General features: G+C 35.6%; 1 protein-coding gene across 1 annotated transcript in view; it reads right to left on the bottom strand.

The window, feature by feature from the left end:
* Window positions 1-17492, bottom strand: part of LOC131858184 (uncharacterized) — a 51023-nt gene extending 33531 nt beyond the window's left edge. Inside the window, exons 1-4 of the mRNA XM_059211302.1 lie at window positions 17295-17492; window positions 16224-17216; window positions 14535-15999; window positions 13230-13391 (exon numbers count right to left, since the gene is read on the bottom strand). Of these exons, the coding sequence (XP_059067285.1) occupies window positions 13230-13391; window positions 14535-15999; window positions 16224-17216; window positions 17295-17492 (2818 nt within the window). The remainder of the gene's footprint in view (window positions 1-13229; window positions 13392-14534; window positions 16000-16223; window positions 17217-17294) is intronic.
* Window positions 17493-17849: the final 357 nt, after the last annotated feature.

The raw sequence follows: 17849 nt of genomic DNA, 5'->3' as shown, positions 1-17849 counted from the left end.
GAATGAAAGCGCTATCTTGGAATATAAGCATTATAAATAATGTACATAAGCAACACCTTTTGAAATGTTGTAGATCCTAGATAATAAGATAGATATTCTTCTAATTCGAAAAGTTCAAATGGCTAACATGTTTATTGTTGAGGTGGCTTACAAGAATTGGAATCTGCTCAAATTTTATATTAACCATTATGAATATGTCTCAAGGGGCATTTTCACCAGGTGGAATCTACTAAAAGCTCATGCCACCCTTTTAAACCATAAGTTATATCTAATATGATAGATCCTAAATGGACCATTGTGCTCTTAGCTAATTATCTTAGTAAAAAAATTTAAAAATGGCTAAGTATGTTCCTTAGCCATTGAGCTCCAGTACCTAGATCAAAATGGAAACCCATTTATTAAAACTGTGAGATTTTTCCAAGATCAAGGGCACAATGAAAAGTATAAAAGAGAGACAAAAGAATGACAAGAACAAACTGTATTCTTATCAATATGCAAATGATCAATTGGATTAACCAATGCAATTAATATAGGCCTGCTTATATAGGCAAGGCCATATGGATGTACGAGCACACAATCATGACATGTGACTCAATGAGAAACAAGGGTAGGTAAGAAATACGAGGGGTAGGTAGGAGAAATAATATAATATTCCACAAGAGGTGGATGATCCACCGAATGTGGAGTGTAACAGCAAAATAAGACCACAAAAGGTGGAATTTCTCCTACAAGCTATATCCCTATGTGCATACTTCCCCAAGTGTCTCAAATCCAAATTATGAAGAGATGCATTATCCTAAGTTAACTTAAGCAAAGTGTAATAATATCCATGATGAATATTTAAAAATACACCAACAGCCCCCCTTAAGTGCAACTTAGGGCAATGAAGACTCAAGTCAACAATGCAAGATGGGTCCTGGCAACTAGGCCATGATAGGTACCCATGTACAATATGCACATGCAAGCAAAAATATGCAATACAATCTCTCACAAATGGAGAAAGGGAGAAAACCCAGTGGGAAAATACTCCCCCCCAAAAGAGAGATGAATGCACAAAAGACTCTCAAAGAAGAAGGACAAAACCTGAAAGAGGAAAAATTCCCCCCATAAGAGAGGAAGGAGAAGTCAGCTGACCCCCCTAATGGCACATCCTGCACCCCCAATAGAGCTCACAATTGCTGGAACTTACTCTCGGTGAAAGGTTTGGTGAATATGTCTGCAACCTGCTCCACTGTAGGACAATACTGCAAATCAATGACCTGCTCCTGAATCAGTTCTCGGATGTAGTGCATATGGATTTCGATGTGTTTGGTCCACTAATGCTGGACCAGGTTCTTTGAGATTGCAATAGCACTCTGATTGTCGCAATGTAGAACTGTAAGTTGTGGAGTGGTGAACCCAAACTCTGTGAGAGTCTGCTGAAGCCAAATGGTTTCAGTCACTACGTCAACAGCTCCTTGATACTCATCCTCAGTCGAAGAGAGAGCAATAACATGTTGCTTCTTGCTCTGCCAACAAATGGGGCCTAAACCAAGGTGAAAACTGTAACTTGAAGTAGACTTACGATCATCAAGATTGCCAGCCCAATCAAAGTCTATGTAACCAGCCAAGCAAGGTCCTATGCCTACTGCATAGTGAATCCCATAGTGATGTGTACCCTGGATGTAATGAACGATGTGTTTGGCGACTTTCCAATGAAGCTTATGTGGTTCTTGCATGAAGTGGGAAACCATGGCAACTGCCAATGAAATATCAAGGCATGTATGAGTCAAGTAGATGAGACTACCCACAAGCTGATGATACAATTTGGCATCCACTGGTGGAGAAGAACACTGAGCCTGAAGCTCGACTCCTGGAAGAAAGGGAGTCCGTGCAGGCTTACAATCAGACATATGAAAGCATGCAAGTAGATCAAGAGCATACTTGGGCTGGGATAGTGTATTGTCGGAAGGTGACTATGAAATCTCTATCCCGAGAAAGTAGTGCAAAAGACCCAAGTCAATCATAGCAAATCTATCATGGAAAGCAGATTTGACCCTACTAATGATGGATGCGTTGCTCCCTGTAATGATCAAATCATCAACATAAAGCACAAGTATCAAGTGAGAGTCATCCTATCGCAGAATGTAGACATTCGAATCAGAATGACACATAGTGAACCCTGCTGAGAGAAGAAAGGAATGCATCTTGGCATACCAAGCCCTGGGGGCCTGCTTAAGGCCATAGAGAGATTTCCTTAGTCTTCAAACTAAGGAAGTATCCTGGGTGAAACCCTATGGCTGCTCCATATAAATCTCCTCATCAAGATCCATTAAGAAAAGCACTCTTCACATCCATCTAATGTACAACCCAACCATGAGTTGCAACAATAGCAAGTGTCAAGCGAATGGAGTTCATCTTGGCTACGGGAACAAAGGTCTCAGTATAGTCAACACTTGGAACCTAAGAGAAACCTTTCGTAACAAGCCGAGCCTTATACTTATCCACACTACCTTCCACTGCAAACATGTTTTGATAGATCCACTTACATCGAACCATCTTTCTCCCCTTAGGAAGATGGACTAAATCACATGTGTTGTTCCTCATCAAGGAACTATACTCTTCCTCCATAGCTTGGTCCCACTCAGGAACCCCTGATGCTTCCCAAAGTGTCTATGGATCGGAAGTGGTAGAAATGAATGCATGTGGAAGATCCTGATGTTGTAATCGAGTCCTCTGTGTATCCGAAGGATCCCCAACAAGAGAACCCGCAGACTCAAGTGTCTGTCAAGCCCAATGAGGTCTAAGTGGAGGTGGAGAATGAGGCTCCTCAACTGCAAGTGGACCCTGTGGAGGTGTAACCCTTCGAGTCAGAGTTGAAGGAGTCTCATCATCTGAATCACTAGTATCACTATCCACAATGGAGGAAGGTGGAGGAGGTAGAGAGGCTAAGCTAGGAGAGCTTTCCTCAAAGTGAACACTCCTCTCAATAAAAACCTCATGTGTCTCAGAATCCATCAATCTATATGCCTTAACACCCTCAGGATATCTAACAAATATGCAAGGACAACTCTGAGGTTCCAATGCCTTGTGTTTCTGTGGAGGTATGCAAGACCATGCTGGACACCCAAAGACTCTGAAATGTGTGACAATTAGTTTCCTACTATCCCAAGCCTCAAAAGGAGTAACGCCTTGCAAAGGTTTGTGAGGAACCCGATTCTGGATGTGTGTGGCACAACTAATAGCCTCTGCCCAAAAGGCAGGATCAAGAGACGTGTATGTATCATACAGCTAGCCATTTCTTTGAGAGTTCTATTCTTGTGTTCTTCAACTCCATTCTACTATGGAGTGTATGCTACAGAATGATGAAGATCAATCCCCTCAAATATACAAAAATCCTCGAGTCTCTTGTTCACATATTCCCTTCCATTATCTGTATGAAGAATCTTGACACTTTCCTGGATTGCTTCTCCACACGAGTCTTGAATTTTTGAAATCTATCAAATACTTCACTCTTATGAATGAGAAAGTAGACCCGAGTGAAGCAGGAGTAGTCATCAATGAAGGTGAGTACATAGTGGGCCTTGCTAAATGAAGGTGCTAGAAATGGACTTGCTACATCATTGTGAACAAGTTGAAGAACTTCCAAAGCTCTCCAAGCTTTCCCCTTATCAAACTTCTCCTCAAGATGCTTGCCTATGGAACAACCTGAACATACACCCTCTGAAAAACTGATTCGTGGTAGACCTGTGACCATGTCTTTAGTGTTGAGTTGCTGAAGATAGTGGTAGTTGAGGTAACCAAACCGCTCATGCCATAGCTTACTTTCTAAATTTGAATAAGCAAGGCTCTAGAAGGAGAACTTGACACAAAGTGGGAGAATGAATAAAGACTTGAGTTGTCATTGACTTGTCCCACTGCAACCAAGGCATCATCATCAAGTTCCTTTACCACAACTGAATGAGGTGTAAACTCAACCTTTTTCCCATTCCCATAGTGAGTGATTTGGTAGATAGAGAGAAGGTTGGTAGACAAGTTAGGAACATAAAGAACATTCTCAAATATTCCATCATCCATGTCAACTGAACCTTTCCCTTCAACCTCTACTTGTGTATCATCACCTATGTAAATGAGAGGTACCTTAGATGGCTCCAATGAAGAAAATTGCTCCTTTGTAGAACCCATGTGATATGAGGCACCCGAGTCAAGTATCCACTATTGTGAAGAACCTATTGTAGCCACAAATGCTTGCCTTTTTCCCTTAGACTGTGAGGAAGAGGAAGGAGATGAATCCTTCTTTGTGTAGGTGGATGGCAAGTTGATGTTGTTTTTCTTAAGAAGATTTGTCAACTCATTAACTTAAGTAAAGTGTAATAATATCCATGAGGAATAGTTATTAACACCAACAAAAACATGGGTACCCCTTACCTAAAATTATTTAGTTTTAAAATAATGATTAAAATAGAAATGGGTACCCATTTTGAAAGTTTTCAAAATAGATTCTCTTTTCTTAAAAAAAGGGTATCCTTTTTGAAAGAATCCAAAATTAGGTGCCCTTTTCTAAGAATCCATTATTTTTAATTTTTACTAGATATAAAATTCCTTTCTCCAATTGAGTGATTTGCAATCCCAAAAATAATTTCATCTCTCCAATCATAGACATGTCAAATTCATTCTCCATTTCATTAGCAAACTCTTTGCACAAACTATCATTTCATCCAAAAATAATTTCATCAATAAAAAATTTAACAATCAAAATTTTATCATGATCAATCTTGAATTACAAATTATTGTTAGATGTACCTTTGTTAAATCCAAGCTTCAGTAGATGCTTATTCAATCTGGCATACCAACCTCTAGGAACACCATATTGCTCTGCTCAATCAACTGAAATCCATCTGGTTTCTCTATATACACCTCATCCTCCAATTTTCCATTTAGAAATGATGACTTGACATCCATATGATAAACTTTGAAATCTTTATAAGTACCATAATAAAGAAATAACCTAATAGCTTAAATTCTTGCCACCTGAGGAAAAGTCTCCTCAAAATCAATTCCTTCCATTTGACAATATCCATTACAAAGAAGTCTTTCTTTATTCCTAACAACTTCACCTTGCTCATTCAATTTGTTTAGGAAGACCCACTTGGTTCCAATTACATTTTTTTTATAGGTCTAGGAACAAGCATCCAGGTATTATTCTTTTCAATCTGTTTCAATCCTTCTTCCATTTCTTTTACCTAATGTTCATCTTTACATGCTTCATTTACATCCTTAGGTTCAATCTTAGAAATCAAACAATACTCAATTTGGTCTGCAACAATTCTTCTTCTAGTTTGAACACCTTTATTTCTATCTCCTATGATCTGATTTTTTGAATGATTCAATCTTACATACCTAAGAGTCTTAGGATTTTCTTTAATTTTAGAGTCTTGATTTCTTTCTTCTGTACTTACACTTGTTTTTTCTTCTCGATTCTCTAGATTCATTGGAGCAATCTAAACATGATTGTGGGCTTGAGGTTGTTTTACTTTTCTTGCACTATCATTTTGATCATTTGAATCATATCTGAAAGATCTATATTGACGCTCATTACTTTCATCAACTTTGACATTATTAGTCTCAATTATCTTTTTCAGTCTCTTATTATAACACTGGTAGGCCTTTCTTTTATTAGAATAACCAAGAAATATTCCTTCATCACATCTAGCATCAAACTTTCCTAAATATTCATCTCTTCTCATATAACATTCTTCTAAAAATTCTGAAATATTTAATAGTAGGGACATGACCAAACCATAATTAATAAGGGGTCTTACAGGTATCACCTTTAATATGCACCTAGTTAAGAGTGTAAACAACAACACACACAACTTCTCTCCAATAAATATGTGAAACATTACCTTCAATCATCATGTTCCTAGAAGCTTCTTGAATGATTATGTTCTTTCTTTCCACTACTCCATTTTGTTGAGGGTTTATTGGAGTAGACAATTGTCTTCTTATCCCATTCTCTTCACAAAATGTATTAAACTCATCGGAAATGAATTTACCACCTCTGTCAGATCTCAGGCGCTTCAGCTTCAATCCTTTCTTAGTGTCAACCATAGATTTGAAAATATTTAACTTCTCTAAAGCTTCAAACTTCTCCCTCAAGCAAGCAACCCACATCATCCTTGAATACTATTGAATCAACAACATGAAATATTTGTCTCCTTGTAAGCATCTAACTCTAGAAGGCCAACACAAATCAGTATGCACAAGATGTAATAATCCATTTGAAAAATGCTTCTTACTCTTGAAATATATTTTGGTTTGTTTTCCTAACAGACATTCCTTGCATATAGGGTTAGTAGGTTTCATCAACTTAGGAATATCTCTCACAACCTTAATAGAAATAATCTTTACAATGCTATCAAAATTCACATGAGACATCCTTCTATGCCACAACAAACTTTCATCAACATGAGCAATTAAACATCCTTTAGTGACACTATTCAAGTGAAAGAACCTTTAATCTTTGTACCTAATAGAATCTCTATTCTGGAGCTACCCAATATTCTACACTTGCCATTCTTGAACTAAAGATCATAACCCTTGTCAACCATCTATCCAACACTCATAATATTATGCTTTAGGCCTTCTACATACAAAACATCATCAGTATTGTGCTTAGCATCAAGACTAATACAACCTATCCCACAAATTATACTAGGTTTATCATCTCCAAACTTTACCAATACACCTTCATACTTTTCCAACCTCACAAACTTACATTAATCACCTATCATATGATGAGAGCATCTGTTGTCTATCACCCATTCATCTTTATGCCCAACTTGTGTAGCCAAAGCTCTTTCCACATTCATCCAGCTAGTATAATCAATAGGTATTGGATCATCTTCCTTGATAGAAATAAACACCCATTCATTATTAGTTGTATTTCCTTTATCTGATTCATCATTTGACACACCTTCATTAGTAACATAATAGAACCTTTTTTGAAATTTAGGTTTGAAAGTCTTTCTAGGAACTCTTTCCGAACACATAGAGGCAAAATGTCCTATCTTATTACATGAAAAACATTTAAGAGGCAACTCTCCTTCATACTTACCACCTCCTTTAGGTAGTCTTTTGGCAATCAATGCTTCAAGCTCCTCAAGCTCTTTCTCTTCCTCTCCCATTTCCTTCATCTCTTTATTATATCTTGATATCCTCCTTGAAGAAATTTCACCGAGGTCATATCTTTTCTTATCCTTTCCAACAATAGTGGCTTTGAATGCAGATTTTGTCTTAGGAAGGGAATCACCAAACTCACTTAGTTCAAAGGTTGATAGCTTACCAATCAACATGTCTTTGGTTACATTAGTCACGGTTCAGATCTCCTCAATAGCAGAAAATTTATGTTTGTAGGATGCAGGCGAGGATCTAAGCACTTTAGCAACAATCTCTGATTCTTCCAACTTTCCATTGGCCCATTTGATAATGCACACTAGTTAATTCACCTTCTACATAAGAGAAGTAATGTTCTCATCTTTTCCCATCTTCAACATCTCATACTTTCCTTTCAAGCTTTGCAATTTAGCAGTCTTCACATAGCTATCACCTTCATATAGGGTTTCCAACTTCTTCCAGATCTCATGTACAGTCAACGGCTCCATAACATTTGTCATCTTAGAATCAGTCAAGGCAATTAACAATGCTTCCTTAGCTCTAATATTACATTCAACTCCCTTTAATAATTTTGGAGTTGTAGGTCCATTAGTAGGAACATTATACTTGTTGTTTGTGACAGTTCAGTAAGTTTTGCCAATGCATCTCAAATGACACTCCATGTATTTCTTCCAAAGAGAGTAGTTACTTCCATCAAATATCGGACTATCCTTCTTGTAATTTTCCATCCTGGATCACATCAAGTGGTTAAGCTTCTTCAGAGGAACCTTCTCTGAGACTAATTGATAAAATGGCTTGATAACCAATAGACAACTAAGAGGGGGGGTGGGTGAATCAACTATCTCTAAAACTTACACAAAGTAAACTTATTCTCAGATCTGATTATAAAGAATGAAAGCATAAATCAACAACACATCAAGAACACACATAACACAAAGATTTTTGATGTGGGAAAACTAATCAAGGGAAAAACAATAGTGGGAACCTACCCACAATATGATGATACTCTATTAGAAGTATATGAAATATTATAATGGGGAATGCACATGCATTTAGACAGACTACCTAGAGCTCACAGCTAAAAAACAACAATGGCTACAACCCTGGGGAAGAGTCACTGTCTTAAAAATAGATTTGGATTATATCTGGAAGATCATGAACTAAAGAAATAGCATCTCCTAATGCCTGGCTACAGTTCCGGTTAAGCACATAACAACTATCTTCTTCTCACACTTCTTCTCTACCTCCAAAAGATGTATACATTCAGCACACATGCATTTTGATTCTCATCCATACAATTCATGACACACTCAATTACAAGGATATTACATTTATTTATACATGGCATCAACCTTGATGAGGTCTGTTCAACACAGTTTACCTAATTACAAAAATATCACCACACACACTACAAAATCAAATGCAGACCAACCAATTTCATCCAAGACATAGAACAAAACCATATGACACACCTTGAATATGAAACACCTCAAAGAATTATGCATAAAAAAATCCACAACATGCTACAAGCATCTGGTTGGCCAAAACAATGTAGAACACCAACACACAAATAAAATCACTAATAACTCACACAAAGATCAATGTAGACCACTAGCACAAAAGGCACATGATCTATAAACATCCACAACCATCATGAATCACCACCACAACATCCACAACAACTCAAATTACTAGAATCATATCATCATCATACTGAACTTCAAAAACACTAACTGCAACAACGGTCAGAGTAGAAAAATAACTTGTAGAGCTCCAAACCACAAACCACTTGACTTGAAGATACACATCAATGTCCCAAACATTCCTCTAAATCTGCAAAACAAGATATTATAATGCAGAGAAATATGGATAAAAAATACTCAACACTCTAGCATCACTGAACAATGGGAAAACTAGCCACAACATAGATAACCATAACTCACTCAAATCTTCATGCGGACCTTTGAAAATAATACTAAATAATCTATACACAATGCTCTACAAACCTTTTAATCCTCAAACTCTGATCATTAACATGAAGAACAAACCAAGATACTGAACTCATTGCAACACTCTCACAAATAGAGAAATATATTGACATCAATGACAACACATCTCTCAAACATCATTAAAGAATATATTTGTAGCAATCTCATGAAACTTTCTACAAAATCATGATTTCAATGTTTTCTACCATATAGAAGAATGATGATACAAGATTGTTTATATCACACCAAGAATCAACGAAAATGATATCACATCACAAAATGATGAAATCTATATCATTACTATAATCTCTTTAGACCATGATAATAAATTATTCATTAGATTTTGATAACCTCTTAAATATCTTACAAATAAGCATATGGCTACAAAGAATAAAGTACAAATAAAATATATAACCCAAGGAGATAAACCATAGTCTATAAGCCAAATAATGACAATTAACATAGTATAATATTAAATCATCCCATATAAATGTAACATATCAATACTTACACCTAAAATTATTATGTGTATGGAAACTATTGTGGTTGCTACTAATCTTGTGGTGGAAGCCACAACTTTCCCAAAAAAACCTAAGGGTAACTACAAGATAGATTATATGAGGTTCTTGAAGTTGAACGAGAAATTTATTCACTTGCAAAGTGGGTTCAAAAGAGATGATTTACATGGGTTTTGAAAAGATCTCATGCTACTCCTTATAAAATTCATCACATTGGATAGGAGATTCAAATGGTTCTAGTTTTAGTTATTCCCCATGCTCAACCATCCGAGGTATGGTGTCAAGATGAATTTCCCTTATTGTCTTTTCTTTTCTATCTCCCAATCTGTGGTTGTTAATAAAATGAAAAATGTCCTTCCCTTACATCAAGGGCTTATTCTAAGTCAGTATAATTTCCACCTAAATTTTACCCCCTCTTGTGGGTTGGTTAAAAAATCCCTTTGCTCCCACTCTATGTGTTGAGTTGTCAAATATTTTGTTTGGTAATGATTTCATCTCCATTCCTAAACTAAAAGGGAGCCCAACCTAGGCTATCCCTCATATGACAGATTCTAGAGCTTCTAGTTGGGCATCAAATGATAAGGATCAAATGGTTTGGGTGGTGGAAAATGATTTAGTGCAGAAGGGTCTTTGTGATAAGATTGAAAAAAAGGAGGATAGAAAGAAGATGATGAAGGTAATTCAAGCTTTATAGGACAACTAGGCATCAGTAAAAAGAAAATGGAGGAAATGATAGAACAAAAAATGAAATATCAAAGAAGAACTGTAGGAATCTATAGGCCATTTAGGAAGAAATTGTCAGTAGGTAGGATAAAAAAAAATTCCACATGGATTCTTCCTCTGCTACTAGAATGGAGTCATCAGTGTCTAAGATGAAAGCTAGCCTAAAGTCCCCTACTAGTTCATCAACTAAGGGATAAAACAAGAGGCTCTCATTCTCTAAAAAACTAAAAGCAATGAGAAAAGAATAGAAAATTGAGAAGCCCCACACTAGGTAGGCCATTGATTCATTTATTTAGTGGGTGTGTGTCTATTGTATTTTTTTTTTTCATCTAGTATGGTCTAGTCTCATCATCTAGTTTTTTGGTGTTTGATTTGTAGTTTTCATTAGGGTCTTATTATTCTTAAGCAGCTTATCCTCTAGTTTGAGGCTCTCACTCCTTGTAATACCTTGGGTTACCTCCCTTTAGTAGATATGTAATGGTTCATTCCTCTCCCAATTTACTCTAATTAGAATATACCAATTCTTAAATTATCATATACAATCCTAACTAACTAAATATGTATCATAATTTAAAAATATTTATAGGAATAGATTACCCAAATTTGATTCGCCCCACTTTATCTAATGGTTGGATCCAACTCACACAACCACATAGATAGTAGATATCAAACCAACACAATATACAAACTCACCATAACTCTTGTAACATATAAATTGAGATAACAATGAAGATAAATTATATAATTCAAGACTTAAACATAAACTGTTGTATCATGAACCTTTATTACAACACAAAAATATGATATCCAGTGACTCCGCCAACAACAGAGATCTCAAAATATATAATACAACTTTTCTTTTCTTTCCATCAAAAACAAATGTCCACTTGCTTCTCCTACATTTACATATATATATATCCCTATATTTTGAAAGAGACACATACATGTAAATGTACCCGAAGCATTAACAGAATCAGACAGTTAACCACTGCCAAAAAAAACTGATTTTGATTTCATTTAACAAACCACAACCCATGTAGGGTTTTTTTCCTTTTTTAAATTAAATATCAACTTCTCAATAACTCTTATCCAACTGGAAGGATAATGATAAGATCTTCTAAAGAAACCCTCGTATAGGGTAACCAACTGAATAGTCGTTAAAACTGGTTTAATAAGTCTTGAAAATAATTTCCGAAAAATCCTGTAAAAACACTTGATATAATCATAGTAACAAACCCATAAAGGGTTAACAAGAATCTTCAACATGATTTCACTAACTACCTTTGAAACTGAACAAACCCTTAACCTTTTGATAAATTGTTTAAAAACAATAAAAAAAGTTACTAAGCTTTACAACACCGGAAGATAAGGGGAGAACAAATAGTTATCTGCAACTAAACCAAAGAAGAAAACACTTGCCTCATATTTCCTTTCGACATTCATCATTTCTCTTCAAAAATAAGTTTACTGTGCATACCTATGATTAAAATGAATGGTAAGATTACCAGCAGCGAGCATGATCAGAGAACTAACCGGAACAGTATGCATTGTTGTTAGGAAGCCCATCAATGCCCAGAGAAAAACCGGGAGCAAGAGATAGAAGAAACCCATTATCATCAAAAACATTCTCCCAGTTCCAAATCACTGAGCAAGTGCAGCTGAGAGTGGTAAAACAACATGGGCTTCAACGAACTGGTGCTTTCGAAATATCCCAAAACATAATAGATTCCTTTTTGACATCCGGAAGGAACTCATAATGCCAGCCACGTGAATAAACTGACTCAAAACAAACTCAACCATAATACAAACATGAGTTAAAGACTGTAGTGATTAACATGATGTGGCAAATAAAAACCCATATGCTATCATCGAATATGCCTTGTCATCAAGGACAAATAGAAAAGTCAACAAATTCCCCCTTTGTCCTTGATGGCAAAAACATAACCATCATTGAACAGAGGGATAGAAGTATATCAACCATATCGTGTAATCCAGCCTTGAGAATCAAGTACTCATCAAATTATTAAGTGAACCAGAAGCACTTCTGACATGCTGAAATAGATTAACGTACAAGTGCAAACTATATTGCCAAAAGAACTGAAAATCAAACTGATAACCAAAATATCATTGTCCGGAATCAGAATCAGGGAACCAAGATATCATTGTAACTGTGTAAATCTGAAATCTGAAACAGATCAGCATGATGCATGAAAAGAATTACTGAACCAAAACACCTATGTATAATTGTAACTGTGTAAATCTGAAACAATGGAAATAAGCAGTAGAACCATCATGTAGCAATAGAACCATCATGAACCAAATCATGAAATAAGCAATAGAACCATCATGTAGCAATAGAACCATCATGAACCAAATCATGAAAACCATCTCATGTAGCAATGATAGAACCATCATGAACCAAATCATGAACCAAAACACAATAGAACCAAGGCATTCTCCCCCTTTTTGTCAGCAAGGACAAAGAGGGCCTGGGTGGGAGCATGGTGAGAAGCTCCCCCATAATGAAGAAATCAAGTTGAAATAAAGGATTGAGAGTAAACTCCCAATCGATCACGCAACCGCATGAATGTATCCTTTGGTAAAGCTTTGGTAAAAATGTCTGCAACTTGTGCCTGGGAGGACACATGAACAAGAATGATTTCATTTGCAGTCACTTGATCACATAAAAACTGTAATTTGAGTGCAACATGTTTGGTACGGGAATGCATCATAGGATTTTTTGAAATTTGAATAGCACTAGTATTGTCACAGAATATAGTCATAGGTTTTGATATCACAACACCCAGATCTGCCAACTGATAAGACATCCAAAGCATTTGAGTACAGCAAGCTGTGGCAGCAATATACTCAGATTCAGCTGTGGACAAAGTGACACAGTCTTGCTTCTTGGTGTGCCAAGAAACCAACCAGTCACCAAGGAAGAAAGCTGCACCACTAGTACTACGTCGATCATCAATACAGCCTCCCCAGTTAGCATCAGTATACCCTATCAATGTAAAATCACCATGTTTTGGATACCATAAACCAAAATCTAGAGTACCTTGGATGTATTTAAAAATTCTTGTTAATGCATTTAAATGAGATTGTCTAGGAGCAGACTGATAGTGTGAGACCAAACAAACCGCTTGCATTAAGTCAGGTCTAGAAGCAGTGAGATAGAGAAAGCTTCCTACCATAGACCGATATTTACTTTGATCAACAAGTCGAGAATCATCAACCTTAACCAACTTACACCCAGTTTCCATAGGTGTACCAACATGAGTACACTGGTCCATCTAAAATCTTTTTAACATCTCTTTTGCATATTTAGTTTGTGAAATAAAAAGTCCATGTTCTAGTTGTGATACTTGGATACCCAAGAAAAAAGATAAAGGTCCCAACATTGACATTTCAAATTCAGATTCCATAATAGTTGAAAAACTCTGTGATAATTCATCATTTGTAGATCCAAATATGATATCATCTACGTAGATTTCAATAGCTAGAAGATCATTGCTAACGACTTTAGTATATAATGTACTGTCAACATTGCCTTTAGTAAAACCTTTAGAAATCAAATGTGAATCAAGTCTAGAGTACCAAGCACGTGGTGCTTGTTTCAGACCATAAAGTGCTTTCTTTAATCTATAAACATGATCTGTATAATCAGAAGATTCAAAACCTTCTGGTTGCTCCATATAAACCTCTTCTTCTAGATATCCATTCAGAAATCTAGTTTTAACATCCATTTGGTACACTATAAATTCCTTAAATGAGGCATAAGCAAGAAACATTCTAATGGATTCTAAACAAGCTACAGGAGCAAATGTTTCCCCAAAATCTATCCCTTCTTGTTGAGCATACCCTTTGCACACAAATCTAGCTTTGTTTCTAATAACTTTTCCCGATTCATCTAACTTATTTCTGAAAATCCATTTTCCTCCAATTACATTTTTGTCATCTGGACGAGGAACAAGTTCCCATGTTTTATTTTTCTCAATTTGATTAATTTCATCTTTCATTGCATTTAACCAGGATTGATCATTTAGGGCTTCAGAAACATTTTGTGGTTCAAAATCTGTTAAAAGACAAAAGTGCTCAGCCATCTGAGCTTGTTCTATTTGTTTTGCCTTTCTACGAGTTATTATACCAGCATCTTTATCACCAATCACAAGTGTTTCAGGATGTCGTTTAGCAATTATCTTGGAAGGTGTTTTCTGAGGTATATCTTCCTTAAAGTTAGGAACTTCCTCTTGGTTACTTGAGCTAGTTTCATCTTCTTTGGTCATGACTGGTTCCTTTGATGTTGAGGCATTGCCAACTTCTAAATTAGATTCCTCATCATCATCTTGAATCTGATTTTTCATCACATTCTGATTTTCATTGAAAAATACATTAACAGATTCAACAATTTTATTCAAGCGTTTATTAAAACACTTGTATGCTTTGCTGTTTGAAGAATAACCTAAAAAAATTCCTTCATCAGATTTCGCATGAAAGCTATCAAGATTTTCAAAATCATTCTTGATAAAACACTGACAACCAAAGATTCTAAAATGCTTGACAGATGCTATTTTTCCATACCATAGCTCATAAGGAGTGCAAGTTGTTCTTATTCTGATTTGTACTCTATTTAAAATATATACAGCTGTATGAACAACTTCTTTCCAATATTTATCAGACAGATTAGATTCATTAAGCATAGTTCTTGTCATTTCTTTTACAGTTCTGTTTTTTCTTTCAACTACCCCATTTTGTTGGGGAGTCCGAGCAGCAGAGTACTGTCTTTTAATCCCATGATTTTCGCAATACTCAACAAAATCTTGAGAAGTGAACTCACCTCCCTTATTTGATCTTAGGCATTTTAGTTTCAAATCAGACTCTTTTTCAATCATTTTTCTAAATATTTTAAACCTAACAAAAGCCTCTGACTTATGCTTGAGAAAAGTTACCCATACCATTCTGGTGTAGTCATCTACGAACAACATAAAATATTTTTCACCATTCAGTGACTGTGTTTTCGTAGGACCACACAAATCTGTGTGAACTAATTCTAGTGGCCTTGAGGATAGAAACTCCTTAGATTTGAAAGATGACTTAGTTTGTTTGCCTTTTACACATTCACTGCAAACAGAGTTTGTAGGCCTACTGATCAAAGGTAGACCTCGAACATTTTTATTTTTGCTGATTCTGACCATATTATCGAAATTAACATGACCAAATCTCCTATGCCATAACCAATTTTCATCTATATAACTCATAAGACACATGCCTGCACTTTGTTCTTGATATTTGGAGTCTGACAAATGATACAAATTACCATGTGTTCTGAAACCATTTGCAATTATTTTCCCTGACTTTTCTTTAATCACACATCCGTAAGAATTAAACACAACTTGACGTCCACTATCACAAATCTGACTAATGCTTAGCAAGTTATACTTTAATCCTTCAACATAATAGACATCATTTATAGGAGTGTCTTTGTTTATCATGACTGTTCCCATTCCAGTAATGTATAGACCTGTATTATCACCAAATATAACAAAACCTCCTGGATGATTTTCTAAGCTGAAAACTTGTTTTTGTCTCCTGTCATATGATGAGAACATCCACTATCCAAAACCCAAATAGAAGAATTGGTAGATATTAGAGCTGTTTGAACAAGCATAGATTGTTCAAGTTTTGGTCTCCACATTTTTGCAGGTTTTTGTAACTTTTTACAATACTTAGAAGTGTGACCATATTGATAACATGTAAAACATCTTATGTCTCTGACAAAACCAAAAGACTGTTTATGACCAAAAATAGAAGCTCTAGCAAAACTGCAAGTATTTACTTTATGCCCAAACAGATTACAAAAACGACAATAGCCATGGAAAAATCTGTTATTTGGAAACTGATTTTTGTTTGCTATTACAGAATTCTGATGTGACGTTTCTCCTTTTTCAGTAGAATGTTGTTGTTTTTCAAGAGTGTATACTTGTTTTTGTAGAGTACTAATTTCTTGTTCTTTTCTTTCAATAAGACTTCTTTGAGTTTCAATAACCTTGTTTGCATTTACTATATCAAGTTGTAAGATCTGATTGGAATCTTCATAAGAAATTACAAGTTTCTTAAATCTTTTTACTTCTTGAAGAGCACAAAGAAGTTCTTCTTCGAGATTTACATCTTCTATTTCAACTTCAGAATCTGATTCAGATTTTACTGCAACTGGGTTTTCAAATTCAACTTTGGTCATGAATAGTGTTTCACAACCATCAACATTTAACTCATCAGATTCATCTTTAGTCTCTTCTTTTGAAATAAGACTCTTCTTTTTAAAATTGTTCAACCTTTTATTAGGATTCCAAGGTTTTTTAAACGATTTTTCAGATTTATCTTCATCTTTACTTAGATCTAAATACGGACATTTTGCTGCAAAGTGACCGGTTTTACCACAGCCAAAACATTTAAACTTTCCTTGAAACTTCTTCCCAAGTTTCCTAACCAATAAAGTTTCAAAAACATCAGATAATTCAGACTCACTCTCTTCCTGTTTCTCAATTTTAAAAGCTGTTTCCTTAGAGGTAGAAGGGGTATTACCAATTCTCATCTCATAAGCAGTAAGAGTACTTTGAAGCTGATGCACAGTCATTTTAGAGAAATTTTTCTTCTCTTCAAGAGCAGATATTTTAGTTTCAAATTTTGGTAATAATGTTCTAATTACTTTTGCAACCACATCATGTTCATCAATTTCTTCACCAAGACCTTTTCGAGCATTTACAACTTCATCAATACGAAGAAAATAACTTGCCATTGTCTCATCATTATTCATTTTCAAATCATCAAACTGAGTTTTTAACGTAATCAATTTTGATTCTTTAACCTTTTCATTACCTTGATAAATGGATTCAAGATTTTTCCATACCTCATTGGCTGATTTGAAGTACATTACTTTAACAAATACTTCTTTTGATAACCCACAAAGAATTGCAAAGCGAGCTCTCTTATCCAGTTCATATTTCGTCCTTTCATCTGCATTAGTAGGTACAATAGATGGTACATCATACTTGTTAGAAACAACTTCCCACATTCTGACATCCAGAGAATGAATAAATGCTTCCATTCTAACTTGCCAAAAAATGTAATCTGTGCCATCAAATAAAGGAGCTCTAGTGAGCGAGGCACCTTCAGCTTGTGACATGATAACTTCCAAAATAACCAGGATCAATCCTAGGACAAACCTATGAGGACCCTATGCTTTGATACCAATTGTTGGAAGTAACGAGTACTCTGAGAGGGGGAGGGGGTGAATCAGAGTACACTAAATCATTAAACTCAAAAGAACAAATACTAAGATGGCCACAAAAAAAAACTAAAAACTAAGAGTCCATTTGAAAAGCTTGCATCAACATGTGACTGTGAAAAGAGCTTAAGAGAACATGAAATTAGTGTATCAGAGAACTAAACATAATTGAGAAAC

This window comes from Cryptomeria japonica, chromosome 1 (genome assembly GCF_030272615.1).
Source record: "Cryptomeria japonica chromosome 1, Sugi_1.0, whole genome shotgun sequence".
Classification (NCBI taxonomy): Eukaryota; Viridiplantae; Streptophyta; class Pinopsida; order Cupressales; family Cupressaceae; genus Cryptomeria; species Cryptomeria japonica.
The sequence above is the reverse complement of the archived record's forward strand: the minus strand, read 5'-3'. Positions and strand labels throughout refer to the sequence as shown.